Source organism: Oncorhynchus tshawytscha, linkage group LG21 (genome assembly GCF_018296145.1).
Source record: "Oncorhynchus tshawytscha isolate Ot180627B linkage group LG21, Otsh_v2.0, whole genome shotgun sequence".
In the NCBI taxonomy this organism is placed as follows: domain Eukaryota; kingdom Metazoa; phylum Chordata; class Actinopteri; order Salmoniformes; family Salmonidae; genus Oncorhynchus; species Oncorhynchus tshawytscha.
The window spans coordinates 10,065,548-10,082,658 of NC_056449.1; the positions used below are offsets into that span (position 1 = coordinate 10,065,548).

A 17,111-nucleotide genomic window follows, 5' to 3' on the forward strand; every position below is an offset into this window, starting at 1 on the left:
AGAGAGAGGAAGGGAGAGAAGGGTGGGGAGCGGGAAGAGAGTGAGGGAGAGGAGAAAGGGAGGGAGTCATTTGAATAAGAAACTAGAGGCGATTGGTGTTAGCATGACAAAGGGGCCCACCATCTCCCCTGATTGGTGTCACAGCTCAGGCACTAAAGCCATGCAGGCCCCCTGGGAGGCCCCCTGGGTGGGGTGAGATGGGGAGCACTGGCATGTTTATGCGTCTGAGGTGTGATATTGGGGAGGACAAGCTTCAGGTTAAACTTGATGAACTGTGCACAGCTCCTAAATAGAGAGAAGAGTGAGCATTTCTTGAAGAACCAAAAAGTTAAATACAGGCTGCCAAGATTTTTATAAGGAAGAAAAAACAGCCTCATACTTAACAGATTTTTTCCCCATGACTTTTTTCCTAAAATGGAAATAAAGCAGACTACACTTCATCACTTTGACAGGTGAGGCCTCCAGGCCAAGCCCACATTAACACACTCATGGCAGCCTTGAAGAAAGAGGAACCAAGGAAGGTGATAGGAAGATCTAATGCACTATAAACACTCCAGAGTGGCTGAGCTGTGCTTTGGCTTTCCTTATCTTCTGTCTTGTACTCTCCATCTTCCTTCATGTCTCTTGTCTCCTGCTCCCCACCTGTGGGCCCTTGGCCCTGGATGTCCATAGCAGGCCTCCCTTCAAGTCCCTGCTGCATGCTAATGCCCCCTGAGGTGTGAAGTGCAGATTGGCCCTTGGTGGGTGACGGCCTCTGGGCTCCAACCGGGCTGTCAGCTACTGTGTAGGTTTTAGCTACTGCAGGTGGAACCCTGACACCACAGGGACCCTGTCCTCCAATGGGTCTACCATACCTTTGTCTCAGAACTAATGACCAGGGACAGGAGTTTTTCCTGATCTCAAATTACCTTGCCTGGAAAAAAAACTCTGGACCCTAGTCATTGCCTAAAGCTATGGCCCAGAGTTTTTCTGGTTACATCGTATAGTCAAGAAAAACTCATGGCCCCACTTATGACCATAACAAGGACAGTACATAGATAAGTGAAGAGGGATCATACAAGATAGCAACCCTGTGGTGCAGGGGGATTTCACAGCTCAATAACTTGAGACTATTTACTTCCAATCTATATTATTATCCGTCCCCATGAGACTGGCTGTATGCATATTGTAACCAAGATGGAGGAGATGGACAGGGCTCTAGTGCAGATGAACTGAACCAGCATCGGGAGAGACACTCGCCTAATGACACGGTCCTAGAAACAAGTGAGAGAAGACAAAAGGGAGTAGGTGGAGAGAAGGAGAGAGGTCACAGCTCCATCCAGACAAAGCCATGGCAGAATGAGGCTCATCTGGGTAGCACTGCATGACTCTCCAGGACACATCTCCGTTCGGGAAAGAGAGAGCACTGACTAACTCACCATGGCAACTAATCAATAGGTGACAGAGTCAGTCAGAACTGAGCCGCGGCTGAGCCTGTCCCACCTCCCCCCACGTTCCCAGGGTAACCAACGCTCCCCTCCTCCGTAGGACAGGACAGGAGGGGACCCTCATAAACCCCTCACAGTTCGGGGAGGGAACTTTATCCCCTACTGCACAGGAGTTAGTGTGGTGGTGGGGTGTTTGTGGAGGGGTCTATGTGTGTATATATATATATATATATATATATATATATATATATATATATATATATATATATATATATATATATATATATATATATGTGTATATATATATGTGTGTGGGTTGTGTGTGTGGGGGGGCTTTGTATGTGTATGGGTTGTGTGGGGGGGATTTGAGTGTGTGTGTGTGTGGGGGAGGGTGTTGAATGGAGGGGCGGCATGGGTATTGAGTTTGAGACAGGTTACAGCCAGGAGCTTAATGAACACAGATCGTGACAATATGAATACGATCAGGAGCCATCTGATGGGTCTAAGGCACCGCGCGCCAATTGTGTCTGTCAATCTGTGTTCCTTCTCACTGTCCCCCAACCACCCCTAATCAATATCTGTGGCCTAGATGAGAGGCCTAATCTGCCCCTTGCGTCGCCCCCTACCTCCATCAACCCCGGCGCCCCAATGGCTGCATTGTAACTGTATCGTCCCTATAGAATCCCGTAATCAGATCGCTGTCACTGGACATATCGCATATGTACCTCGGGCCTAACTCACACACACACACACACACTTGGCCCCGTTTTCTAGGCTCTCAAGACAGGGTCAACTAGGGTCAGAGTAAATACTACTGCTCTTTGCGAATTAGGTGAAATCATGGTTCATGCTCCAGTGTTCGTAGACAGTGTGAAATAGGACATATTAGGTCATGTACAATAGGTCTGGTCAAAAAGAGTATGACATTGTTGCCGCCCATAGCATTGAATGAATGGGAAGCCAACAAGCATTTGGCGTCCCTTGATAAAAAATATTAAATAATAGCCAATCAGTGTTGAGCTTAACTGAGTGAGCTCCATTGTGAATGGTCCTGGCGCACCAACAAAAAAGTGTCAAGGGAAGCCAGTTTGGATATGGATTCACACAATCACATCAAAAGCCAAACGTCATTGACAGAAACAACTTAAATTCTTGTATCTTGTTGTGTTGTTATCCTCTGGTGGCGGGCTAACTAGCTCAAATTGGCTCTTTCCTGGATGGAGATAGGGATTTGCACTTGTGGTTTTACTTAATTCTCTGTACTGGCCAATGACTATAATGGCGATTCTGATCCAACCATTAAATTCATACATTGTGCCCCTGACATGAGAGGACCGAAGTTCAATATGTAGCTAGTTGTAGTCGGCCAACGTTAACAAGCTGGTTAATTGTTGCCCAAGAAAGGAAGCTAGGCTAGCGAGCAAGCATTTTAGCCAGGAAGCCTAAGACCACAACTAAAAGTGTGTACTGTATGACAGAGTGATAGACCGTTTTGGCAACATGAAAGAGAGGAGGATGGCTTTGGTGTTTTTCTACAAGTAGGGTGAGTCAACATGTATTTTTCTACTTAACCCCCCCCCCCCACCCCACACACACACACAGAAATCAGTACCTTGGACAGCCACATGATATTTAGTTTAGGTCTATTGGACTCAATTGTTTTGGGTATCTTTCAGTTGTCACTGTATTAGACTAAGTATAGGTGATTTGATGACGTTGAAATGTTGAAGTTGAAATGGTGCTGGAATAGTGGAGGCAGCTCCTGTTTCAAAGACAACTAGCGGTTCTAAATCAATAGCTGTTTAGTGGTCCGAAAATGTCAGAAACATTAACGTGATTGACCATGTCGTAGGTCATGTAACGGTTTGTTACATGCAATGTGCTTTCTGGAATCCACCGGACAGATGTTGCTTTCCGGTTTTGTGTTGAAACAAAGGTGCGGTTGAATTTATTCTGCCACTGTGTTCTTATTATCTCTGCCTTAGGCCTATATATCAGAGTGGCAAGGCATATGAACTAACCGGCTATAGAGCAAACATCGCAATTATTATTATTACACATGGGTTGTAATATGGCATTTTTTTCCTGACTTCCTCAGTGATTTTACCAACTCACCACTACTGTATGTTATTTGATTTCCTTAAGCAGGTTATAACGGAGGTACACTACATGGTCAGAAGTATGTGAGCACCAAGGGGCCTCCCGAGTGGCGCAGTGGTCTAAGGCACTGCATTGCAGTGCTAGCTGTGCCACTAGAGATCCTGGTTCGAGTCCAGGCTCTGTCGCAGCCGGCCACGACTGGGAAACCCATGGGGCTTGGCATTGCGCATGGTGATCTTAGGCTTGTGAGCAGCTTCTCGGCTATGGAAACCCATTTCAAGAAGCTCCCGACAAACAGTTCTTGTGCTTCCAGAAGTATTTTTTAAAACTCATTCTGTGAGCTTGTGCGGCCTCCCACTTTGCAGCTGAGCCTTTGTTGCTCCTAGAAGTTTCCACTTCACAATAACAGCGCTTGCAGTTGACAGGGGCTGCTCTAGTAGGGCAGACATTTTACAAACTGACTTGTTGGAAAGGTGGCATCCTATGAGGGTGCCACATTGAAAGTCACTGAGCACTTCAGTAAGTCCATTCTACTACCAATATTTGTCTATGGTGATAGCATGGCTGTGTGCTCGATATTATACACATGTGAGAAACAGGTGTGGCTGAAATAGCCGAATCCATTCATTTGAATGGGTGTCCACATACTTTTGTATATATAGTGTATCTATGCTAACGTAGCTCCCTAACCCTGTTTCCCAATTGGCTGTGTATGTGTGTCATCCACCAATTACATACAGTCATCCTCCCAAACAAGTTCAAGTGAACGTCAACAACAGGGCTTTCTGTGACACAAACCAAAGAATCCCTGTAGGGAGAACCCTATAAAAATATCACCTCGCTATACCAACAACCACCACCCCCAGCGAATTGTACCTTCCCAGCCCTGGGTGTGATTTGTGTTTGTTATCATTGTGGACAAAGGGACTGTAAAGCCTGTCTCATGTTTGATGAGTCTCATATTCACACACACACCTGCCGTGCAAAAACAAGCAGGGCTGTGGATTCAGGAGAATGTCATTATTTAGGAACCTAATCTGTATGTTCTATATAAATGGTATCTTATTGAAGGATCCAGACATTTTTCACTTGGTTTGGAGAAACTTACCTCACCAGCGAATTCACTTCCTGAGCCTCACTCTGGAGTTCCCGGGTATCAAAAAACATTAACAAAGACTCCAAAAACTTCCAAATGCATCCTTTTACAAACAGCAAAGCTCTCAGTATAGTGATGCAGGTCTTTAGATGTTGTACACGTGAAGTTGTGTCATTCTCACTTCTTCCTGGATGTTTTTGGAGTCTTTGTTCATGTTTTTTGAACGCCCTGGAACCCTAGAATAAGGTTCAGGAAGTTAATCGGAATTGAAATGGCAACAAAAAAAAGTGTTTGGACAGATTAGGTTCCTAAATAATGAAATATTGAAATTGGGAGCTGGGTGTTGTTGAGGAAAGGTAGCTCTAGTGACATCTGAGGCATCTGTAAGGTAATCTGGCTGGTAGCGTGGCACGCCCCCACACTGGTGAGTCATGGGAGAGGCACGCATAAAGTCAGGAGTGAAAAGGAGATACTCTGGCCTGCCTTCCAACTATGTCTGAGTGGGCAGGTGGTATAGGACTATGCTGAGTATTGCATGCCAATTGAAGTTATGAATTTAAATTAAATTCATAAATAAAGTTTGCACTTGTTGTCTATCAGAATTTCGATTTTCCTGTTTTTATTTTCGTTCATATTTTTCCTGAATAGAATTGACATTTACCCCAACCCTGAATGACTGGATATTATTAGTCACTCTAAGCCAGAGACAGTATGTCTTCATTCTGAGATTCCACACACCTTATCAGGAGTCTCAATCGAAGCTGTTGGGCAACAATCCTAGATTAACACGCTCAAAGACTGCCAACTGTTTTCGCCCTGTTAATAGAATATCACAGTAAGAAAATGGTACAGGCCTAGAAAGAATATACACAGTGTGTATGTGTAATTGAAAAAAAAATAAAACCATTATTTTAAATTGGATTAATTTAAAGAACCATTCCCTAACACACACGTCTTCACATTTACACCTGATTGCTATCCAATGTCTATAAACCTTTCATTCTAATCATTTTACCGACTGACATCAATGGAAGTCATTTGGTCCTTAAGGCTCTACTCTGATTCTGGAGTGGCGGTGGCTTTGCCTTTCAAGCGTCTCCCAATCTGCATTCTTTGTGTTTGTGTAACGCACGGCAATGCAACCATAAGCTATAATTAACAAGAGACATCTGCATTACGGAACACGTCTGTTGGAGGCTTGGTGCTTACAGTGAATTCGGAGACTATTCAGGCCATTTCCCTTTTTCCACATTTTGTCACTTTACAGCCTATTTCTCTAATGGATTAAGGACATTTTTTCCCTCATCAATCTACACACAATACCGCATAATGACAAAGCGAAAAACAGAAATACCTTATTTACATAAGAATTCAGACCCTTTGCTATAAGACTCGAAATTGAGCTCAGGTGCATCCTGTTTCCATTGATCAACCTTGAGATGTTTCTACAACTTGAGTGGAGTCCAACTGTAGTAAATTAAATTGATTGGGCATGATTTGGAAAGGCACACTGCCTATATAAGGTCCCACAGTTGACAGTGTATGTCAGAGCAAACACCAAGCCATAGGGTCGAAGGAATTGTCTGTAGAGCTCAGAGACAGGATTGTGTCGAGGCACAGATCTGGGGAAGGGTACCAAACATTTCTGCAGCGTTGAAGGTCCCCAAGAACACAGTGGCCTCCATCATTCTTAAGTGGAAGAAGTTAGGAACCTCCAAGACTCTTCCTAGGGCTGGATCCCCGGGCCAAACTGAGCAATCGGGGGAGAAGGGCCTTGGTCAGGGAGGTGAACAAGAACCCAGTGGTCACTCTGAAAGAGCTCCAGAGTTCCTCTGTGGAGATGGAAGAACCTTCCAGAAGGACAACCATCTCTGCAGTACTCCACCAATCAGGCCTTTATGGTAGTGGCCAGATGGAAGCCACTCCTCAGTAAAAGGCACTTGGAGTTTGCCAAAAGACACCTAAAGGACTCTCAGACCATGAGAAACGATTTTCTCTGGTCTGATGAAACCATCCCTACAGTGAAGCATGTTGGTCGAAGCATCATGCTGTTGGGATGTTTTTCAGCGGCAGAGACTGGAAGACTTGTCAGGATTGAGGGAAGATGAATGGAGTAAAGTACAGAGAGATTCTTGATGAAAACCTGCTCCAGAGCACTCAGGACCTCAGACTGGGGTGAAGGTTTACCTTCCAACAGGACAATGACCCTAAGCACACAGCAAAGACAATGCAGGAGAGTATTCAGGACCAGTCTCTGAATGTCCTTGAGTGGCCAAGCCAGAGCTCGGACTTGAACCCGATCGAACATCTCTGGAGAAACCTGAAAATAGCTGTGCAGCGACGTTCCCCATCCAACCTGACGGAGCTTGAGAGGATCTGCAGAAAAGAATGGGAGAAACTCAAATACAGGTGTGCCAAGCTTGTAGTGACATACCCAAGAAGACTCGAGGCTGTAATTGCGGCCAAAGGTGCTTCAACAAAGTACTGATTAAAGGGTCTGAATACTTATATAAATGTGATCTTTCAGTTTTTTATTGTTTTATACATTTGCAAAAATTTCTAAAACCTGTTTTTGCTTTGTCATTATGGGGTATTGTGTGTAGATTGATGAGGGGAAAAGCTATTTAGAATAAGGATGTAACGTAACAAAATGTGGCAAAAGTCAAGAGGTCTGAATACTTTGCGAACACACTGAATATCCACCCAGGAAGGGTAGGACTAGAGAGAGAACAGAGAAAATGTCAAATAAAATTTTTGGTTTATTGACTGAGGGCTGTCTATCAGTCAGTTTGGGCCATTGTGAGTGTGAGTGGCTGGACAGGGGAGGAGAGAGGGTTGGTTGGATGGATGGCTCTCAGAGGGTCAGCCCCAAAGCCCTGACCCCAGGAGGATTTGATGCCATTTTCCCACGCAGGGAGCCAACCTGAGAGGAGCTTGTTAACAACATCTGCCCCAGTTCAGAAAGATTAACCCCCACCACATTGCCCCAACCCCCACACCTCCGCACACATACACACACAGACTGACACACGCAAACACACTCCTCTGCTGGCTGTCAGTCTTGCCGGACCCACACGAGTGTCACTACTCCGGACAGGCCTGCCCCAAGCTGGACATACAGGGCGCTCCAGGCCAGGCCAGCTGAGATCAGAGGGAAGGGCCTCCTGGAGATCCCAGACATAGCAGATCAATGCCAATACATCCTAAGTCTGCTTCTGAACTGGAATGGAGCCTGATAGACAGACTAAGTCGAACATCTCATTTGAGTTTCTGTCTCACTGCAACTGTCACCTACACTATATGGCACAAATCAGTCTTAACCCATTTTCCATGTTGGATGACGCAAGTAGTGACTGTTTGAAGAGTAGGAGCTTGATTTAAGTATGTAAAAGTGTGTTCATTTTTGGAACGAGGTGTGTCCTGATATAGACTTGCTGAGCAGGTTCAGGCCACATAGTAGGCGTGTGATGTCACCAACATCAGTCAGTGGGCCTGTCACAGACTTTAAGAATTACTTTTCCATTTATGACATTGATGTAGATGGAACCCACTAAAACACCTACTCATATTCCCTCACAACACCTAGTTAACATACTAGGACACCCATATAAGTGTGTCATGACTTGTCACAACTGAATGAAAAGACAACAGGAAAAACTGATAGAAATTCAAATTTGACACTGAAGCTCTGTAATACAAAAATGTAATACAGGTACGTAAGTGGAAGAGAATAAAAAAATGCCCAGAAAAAAAATGATATCAAGCATGACGACACACACACAAACAGTTAAACACGCATTAACACAAACCAGCACAAGCACCACACAGCAGCAAATAGAATCCTCTGGGAATCCGCTGAATCCGTGTTCTACAGGGTATAATTAGGTTCGTTTTGGAGAGGGGGGTTAAACAAACAGGCCCAGTGAGGTCATAGGCAGATGGAAGTGGGGATATGCCCGCACTTGCTGAGTGTGCACAGTGCTCCACATGACAGGCCCTGAGAGAGGCCCTGTGGGCGATCAGCGGGCAGGGGGGTGTGGGGGGGCTGACGGTGGCCAACAGCACACCAACAATGTTCTCACTGCCAGAACATTCACACCCAATCAATAGATCAGTGTTTGACTACTTACTGTACAGTTTACGTTTTTCCAAGATCTAATTTCAGAACTAAATCAGGATTAGCCATGTTATAAGTGTCCTCGGGGGAAACAATACGGATAATAGTTTGGCTACTTGGCTACATGTACTGTATACGGTTTTCAAAGAACACAGATGGGAAAACAATGCATTACACCCAAATGCACCAGAAAAACATTGATAACTCTTACATCAAATGCAGCAGTAGAACTTTGATAACTCTTGCATCATGTTTCCTGTAGGGCCTTGCTATCCTAATGGAAAAGTACCATAGAACTGAACCCTCCCCGGTTATCAAACAAACTATGAGGGCTGGAAGCCGCTCCGCTCGGGGATCACATACCAACTGACTGATCTAGCACATTTTGACAGATGGCACAGAACCACCATTCTCTCTGACTCCGGCTCAGTGCAAACACCTCTGACATGGCCGACCGGGGAGGGAAAAGCTGCTTAATTGCAAAAAAATGACTTGGAGAGGGTGATTAGCTGACGGGCGGCCGCTGGCGCACTAGAGTGATTTAAGACCCTTTCAGTGAATGCAGGGAGGTCTGGATAATCTTTCCCTCCACAAAGGTGTGTGGGGCTAATCCAAGCCGCTTTGCTGAGCTGTGGATCAAATCCCACAGGGAGTGTGGGAAGGCCAGCGGGACAGCCAACGCTCCAGCCATCTTGGTGTCCAGGGTGGCCTATCCCAGGGTGCTTTGCACCAGTATAGACCTGCCTGCTTGCTCCATACCTCTGCTGTAAGGGTGTTGGACAGAAGGAGTGTACTGGAATGCCAAGAAACATGGTCTCAGATTGTGTGTGTGTGTGTGTGTGTGTGTGTGTGTGTGTGTGTGTGTGTGTGTGTGTGTGTGTGTGTGTGTGTGTGTGTGTGTGTGTGTGTGTGTGTGTGTGTGTGTGTGTGTGTGTGTGTATGTGTGTTATAAGGAGTAAGGAATTACATCCAAATGGACTCAATCCCTTCTTTAAGTATCTTACTTCCTAACAGCAGCAATAACTAAGCAGAAACCTGAAGGAAACCTTTTCTGTGTATGAGTCGGTTTCATATTCAAGCGTTTATTCAGTTTGTCAAGTCACATTCAAAACAAGGATGAATATTCTGACAAAAAAAAGATTATAAAAATAATTGTCTGGAAATTAATTATTTAAAAAACCTTAATGAAGATTATACTTTGTCAATAAAATGTGTAGACCTATGAATTCCTACATGAATTGTATGTTTGCTTGTTAATTCATTTATTTGAAACATATTGACTAATATATGCATATTCACACTCATTATCCAACCAATTGAACATGTTGGTGATAGGGGGTATAGACCTATATCCACATTTGTATCTGCTACTATTGTAGGGGAGAGTGGGGTAAGTTGAGCCAAAGGGGTAAATTGACCCCCCCTTGTTTCTTGGAAACCATACAGGAAGTTAATCATGTGACCAAATATTTAGGAAGAAGTCATCATTTTATAAAGTCTGAAGGAAGAAGCCACATGGAAAAAGTTGGTAAGAAACTGAGGTTAAACTATTGATTAAAGCGGTCCAATAGGCCTAGAAGTAAGAAGTTAAATTCAGGAGAGAGTAAATTAAACAATTTCCCTTCTCAGATAAGTATGGAAAAATGTCAGCAATAACTTGGAATGGTTAGGCATACTTTTTATAGGCCCATTATCTTTTACATTGAGATATTTAAAAGGTGCAGTGTTGTTTTCCTATGTCCCAACAAAAATTGTACAAGTCAGTAGGCTAGGCATTGATACCCCTTATTTAGGAATAGGGCTACATATTCATGGAGTCAAAAATTTACTCTGCAACCAAAATTAATTAAAATAGGCCTGTAGTATTTCAATAATTGGAAGAGATTAGGCTAGTCATTAAATTTAACAGAATTATCCAAAATATTGGGCTTTACGCTACTTTAGACCTAGATTTCACATTTTGTCTACAGTAGGCCTATTTGAGGAAAACTTGAGTTATAGACCGCGTTCATCCAGCATGTTTGAGTTTATTAGTCACACTTCGTTACACCCATCGTCTAAGATAAATCACTCGCTGTTCAATGTTATTGCTCATTTCATTCTGTGAGGCGGCATCTCCGAGGACACCTGACAGATTTCACCCATCAAACTCACGTCATATCCCCTATAGACAAGTACAACACAGGTGGCTCATACCCCCACACAATCACCAAAAAAACATAGGAGTCGGTAATCTTGTTTCGTACAAATTTATTCATCATTTAAAGAATAGAGGATGGTCTTAATGTAGAAACGTCAGTTTTAAATAAAACCTCTTGGCCCATGATATGGGTAACCTGACACTGTCAAAACATCACAGAAAGGGAAATTGTCACAAAACAAAAAAAATGGAACATGACGTAGGCCTACAGAGGGTTCACAAGCTTAAAAAACAACGTACTATAAATAAACTTGCGCTTGCGACCCGCACAGTCTTACATTTCATTAAAACCTAGGTCATAAAGAAAAAGACTACAAAGATTGACACAGCCGACACAAACGGACATTCTACAAATTAAGTGTAAACATTTATGATCCAACTCTCCATCCAGCTTTTCTGAAATACAATGGCGTCTTCATGAGGCCATATGCCTTTTTCATAGAGAAAAAAAATGGCATTAAAATATAGAAGTCCATTTCTCCTAAAGAATTTGATTGCGTATACTCATGATAAAAGACTCTTTGCAATGCAATTTACTCTGGTGGGCTCAACATTCAACTTCAGTCCAGGATATGTAGTTTTAAAAATGCTTTTAACATGGACAACTCATTGAGATAAAAAATACAATTTCATTGTTTTAAACAAAACTACCGAACGTCGACTCTTTTTAGCAATCAAAATGTTCAAGTATCCGAAGTACTTTAAGTTTAGTCATTTTTTCAAATGTGGGTTAGGGGTAGCGTTCCGTTCACGCCAGTCCCCGCGGTCTGATAGTGCGGATGTACACTGTGTAACCGACTGGTCTGAAGGGAAGAGTGATCCGCGCCGTCTCCACCCGGAGGCAGGTACATGCTGATCATATCCCTCAGATCCCCCAAACACGCTCTCTGGGAGTGGGAGGTAATCGCCGGTGGAGGTGAGCTCGGCTCGGTCTTGCACACGGATGCCATGGAGCCCAAGCCCATGGCGTTGGAGGTCTGCTGCGTGTATGCTGGGGACATGCTGTACGAGGACGCTGCGTTCATGTAGGTCTGCGCCGAGGACATCATGGGGTACTGGAGCCCTGCCATCTCATACCGGTGCATCTGCTGGATCTGAGGGCTGTTCATACTGTGATGCGGAGGGTAGGCCAACTGGTCCTGCATGAGGGAATACGCACTGTTTGTCCAGCCATTCATGTGTGCATAACTGTCCATCCGCTGTCCCACCGAGACGCCGTTGTTAACAGCGTTGGCACCTGGCGCTAGAAGTCCTCCTGGCAAAGAATACTTGTCTTTCTTGAGCAGGGTTTTGGTCTTCCTGCGGGGACGGTATTTGTAATCCGGATGCTCCTTCATGTGCATGGCGCGCAGACGCTTGGCCTCGTCGATGAAGGGTCTCTTCTCTGCGTCGGTCAAAAGTTTCCAGTCTGCACCGAGCCGCTTGCTGATCTCAGAGTTGTGCATTTTAGGGTTCTCTTGTGCCATCTTTCTCCGCTGTCCACGGGACCACACCATGAAAGCGTTCATAGGCCTCTTCACCCGGTCCTGGTCGTTGGCACTGTTGTTCTTGTTGCCCGCAGCGGAGCCCGAATTGGACTGCGGGAGCGGGCTCTTGATCTCGGTTTCCATCATGTTATACATTCAAACGGCTTTTAAATGTAAACTCTCAGGCGCGGAAAATGTATAACAAAATGCCCTCAGACTAAAAGAGAGGTAGAAATAGTACTGACCACCAGTCTCATGTGAGGAAAAAAAGTTGTCAAAAGAAGCTTAGGTATTGCCAGTTTGCCAGGTGCTTCCAATGTCTCACTTCTCGTCAGCAAGCTCTGTTCACCACGGCTCTAAAACAGAACTCTGCAAACTTGTCCGCCAACCTCAGCTGTTATTAGTGCCTGGGCCATGTGATTTGGATTGACAGTGTAACAATGAGTGGCTCTCGACCAATCACAGCGCTCTGTTTTGGGCTGAGTTGGAGAGAGATATATTCGACTTTATACATAAAGAACACGTTATAAGGCAGTTAAATTATATTTTAGTTCATCTAAGTAATTAAAGCGTACTCTAAATGTATATCTGTATTTTGACATGTGGGTTACATACACGAAATGTAGGTTACATGCACGAAACGTAGTAGAATATGTCTGAATCCGGAGTGAAACAAACGGAATCTTAGCCTGTACCGTTTTAAAATAAAACGAATACAATTGATGGAACGGATCTCCTCGACAATTTAAATTGATCATCAAATATATTAGCCTAATAGTTCAATATATAGGTTGGAGTTTGTAAATGGTATAGACTTGTAAGTGCTTTACAATTTTACACGTAACACTTGCGTATAAAACTATTATAAATTAATTCTGGCAAACCCTGTCTATATATAGAGCAAGTGCGCCAGGTGTAATTTCTTAATTTGTAAACGGTCTTGGTAAAGAAAAAGGTGGAAATCAAATAATCCCATTCAAGTGGCGACATGGAGGCGGGGTTCCAAAAGGCCTAAATGAGTGCAAGGCAAATATCGAGGCAGAAAAGTGGTATTCTCTCCCTTCATTCATGAATTCTCTCACGTCCTTTAAATATCAAGATAATACTATTGTGCTGGACTGGCATCTATAGGATTTGAGGTTATCGTTCTCCCTCATACAGAAGGGTTTGTGTCAATACCATTTCAATTACAGCCAATTTCAGACGCCAATCTGTTTTAAAAAAGGCCTATTGAAAAGTTGTCTGATTATCATTTTCAAAGTGGAGATTTGTCATAAATTTAATTAGAATGAATTTATTAAATTGTTAATATGTTGACAAATTCTGATTAATCAACTTGAACATTTTGGAAATATAAATGTGGGTTAATTGGAATACGCAAATGTGCGTAATTGTCACACTGGACTGGATTAAAATGTCAGTTTACCGTGTCCGTTTATATTTGCAAGTGCGATTTCACTTGCTATTTCTCCACTAGTTTTGGTTTACCTCAGTAGCCAGTTCTAAAAACAGCCAACATTGGGACAGGCACACCGGCGAAAGACAAAACCATGATACATCAACGACCTCTTGTGGAGAGAGGACTGCCTACAGCTCGACCAAAGTACCTCCTCGAAAAGTTTATTTTGAATGGTTGATGGTGCTCTGATAAAATTAATATTCTGATTTTCCTTGTCGTAAAATTCGACAGCTCGTGTGCGTAAAACGTTTTCGCTCTGTAGTGCTAATGGTTATTAAAATGGACACCGCGTATAGTCACTGATTTACATGTGTTGCTTTACAAACGACCCGAAACTCCGCTCCTGTTGAGCAATTTAAACCGATATGACATTCTCTTACAGCCCTCAGGCAAACTTTTACACCTGCTAATGACTACAAGCCTTCGCCAGTCGAAAACGTCCTCAATTAACACCTCCGCCACTCAACATTGAGTACCACAGATCTGTGAGCAATCTAGGGTTTCAAATATTCATGAAAAGGAATTCTCCACACTAACTTCACGATTTCACCTAAAGAAGTTCAAAATCTCAATTTACATCTAACATATTGGAGTTGTGTAAGCATATTTATGCTTATGAATTGGATTTCAAAATCGAAAACATTAAATATTGTAACCTTTTTTCAACAATTATTATCAAGGCTTGAAAATACACAGGCCTGACATTAAATAATGTATCCATAGGCCTACCACATAATAACAACTTGATCTAATACCTTTGACGATGGCGAACATTGAAAATGTGTCTATAGGGGATATTGAATGGAATCCACATTTAAATCAAGTCCGCCAGAGAAAGAGTACATTTAATTTAGTTGAAGACAAAATAAATGAATAGCCATAGAAACGCAGTTCTACACTTGCTATCCAGCTCATAGATCAAAATGTTGATTTGCCTCGACGTTAAATCAATTGAGAGCAGAATTCACCCCGCGCATTTCAGTGAAAAGCTGTGTTGATTGGTCCGCCATTAACAGAGCACAGGACATGTCGCTGAACCTCTGTGCTTGAGTTAACCGATCTAATTCTCAGAAACCAATCATTTGTTTATCTGGGAAGATTCAAAAACGGATCCGCTTGTAATCGTTTTATGGAAATCGACCAGACTGCGGGAAAATAAAAACTCGGGGCTCAGTAAGGAGGACCTATGATGTGTACCTAATTTCCTAATTAAGGACAGCGGAGGGCGAGGAGAACCACCAGCAAAGCCTGGCAGTGTTCGGCCTCAGCGAGTTCCATGACCCTCAGGCCCCAGAGCGTCACGGCTTTCAGAATCACACTGTTGAACGTTCACAAATGTACTCCAAATACTTTCAAGTATGCAGAGTAATGTACAACGAGTATGCAAACAATAGTAGCCATATCTGATAGTTTATTTCTGAACAGGACCTTCATTTTAATTTGATCAACTTGTCATGCATCACCAATAGATGCAGCAATTGAGTGGCAAATAAAAAAGACTATTTTTATAAAAGTGTCTTCAATATAGTATATCATCCAAGACACACACAGGTATGTTCTGTGAAATATCCAACTAAAGCCTCGTTCGATAACCTGCCCCAGCACCAACAGAAGCCCTGTCATCAACAATTGGCCAATAGCTCCCATTCATTGACAAGAACAGGCCAACCGAGCCTGTTTTTTTATAGTCCAATGTATACAAAAATATATATTTTTAAATAAAATGTATTGGGTAAAAGCATATTCCCCAGATGGTGAATTCAGGATAAAACACTATAGCCTACACTAATACATTTGCAACCCTTCATGTTGTATAATCTCTATTCCAGTGATTATCTGAATCTGGTTAATGAGCAGTAAATAAACAATATCAAAATGGCAGAAAGCCCCGCTATCGCATATCCGCACAATATGATAAGGGGGTAGATATACTAAATAGTATATAATGAACAACGCTATTTGCGCAGAGCTTTAGGCGAATTCAAATTCATTCTACTTCGGTCTAATTGACACAAAAGCTGCATGAATTCCCCCATTGAAAGGAGACGCAGTTCCCTATGCAAGCTTAGCGTAACTGACTGAATAAAGCTGTTGGTCAGAGAAATTTAGTTCAGGACGGACAATGTGCTGGCGCGGAGCTGGAAGGCGCATGAAAAACATAATATCCCCACTGAAATAAATATATTAGACTTGGCCGTTTTTATCATTTTTGAATAAAGACTTTTGGCTGATTTAAAACCCCCCAAATTGAATAGAGAGGTGTATCTGTGGTATTTAACTAGCCTTATCAATATCACTGGAAATAAATAATTGTGGTGCTTTTAGGTGCTGGCTATAAGGGTTTGTTGCTTGGCATACAATGAAAGAGAAAATAACTGTTACAAATGTGAAACTGATTCGCCAGTTCTCTATTTAATCCATAAGGGAAAACTCTACATTTGGCCTGGGAAAATATGGATATCCCCTCAAACGGACTATAAACTATTGCATTAGATGTCCATTTAAACCCCACGGCCTCTGGAATCAATAACTTTTTTTTGTTTCAGCTCAGTGACTGCGGACAAGGCCTTTGAGAAACAGTAATTAATAAAGAATGGGTTTTCAATTACAACCACAATAGAGACTGTCTCATTAAGATTTGCATGATTTTTGGACCAGGAATGCAAATGAAGATGCAATTTACGTACGGTCTGCTGTTCCCATTGTGCCAGTGTGAACGGCTGCGTCCTAAAATAATATGCATGGGTCACTTCAAGGAAGGGCCGTACAGTGGGATTATTACCCTCGTTTATTGTAAAAGTCACAACATTTGAACGAAGTCATGCTCCTGTAGATGTTTAATGTTATTAACATGCGTTGCTGCCTATAGGCTATATTTTTATGTGTTTGATGTCTGGATGTAATGCAGGGTCATTTTAGCTTCTAATCACATTTCACCAGAGATTACATAATGTGCATTGACAAAATGACCACAACTTTGAATCCCCCAAATGAAAGATTTCTGCAAAGTTAAATAACCAGGATACACACTCCGTATGTCTATGAATAAAACTAAAGGGCGTACATTATTGTTAATTAATTTATAACTGAATGTTAATTTACATTTAGCCGGCTCAGTATTCCCATTTCCATATTTTTGTACAGTATGTTTTCAGTCTGCTGTCTGTAGACCATTTAAAAATGGCATAATGTGCCATGCATAATAGTCGATGGAACACCAAAGGTTATCACGAACTGTGTGCCAGT

At 42.8% G+C, this 17,111-nt stretch overlaps 1 protein-coding gene and 1 long non-coding RNA gene across 2 annotated transcripts in view; both read right to left on the reverse strand.

Annotated features, from left to right (window-relative positions):
* The window catches only part of LOC121840365, a 72,068-nt gene that overhangs the window by 45,743 nt on the left and 9,214 nt on the right, over positions 1-17,111 (reverse strand). The window lies entirely within an intron of this gene.
* On the reverse strand, positions 10,974-12,786 carry sox3 (SRY-box transcription factor 3). Its single transcript, XM_024382819.2, has one exon. It carries the CDS (start codon positions 12,560-12,562, stop codon positions 11,660-11,662), a length of 903 nt encoding a protein of 300 aa, XP_024238587.1. The 5' UTR covers positions 12,563-12,786; the 3' UTR covers positions 10,974-11,659.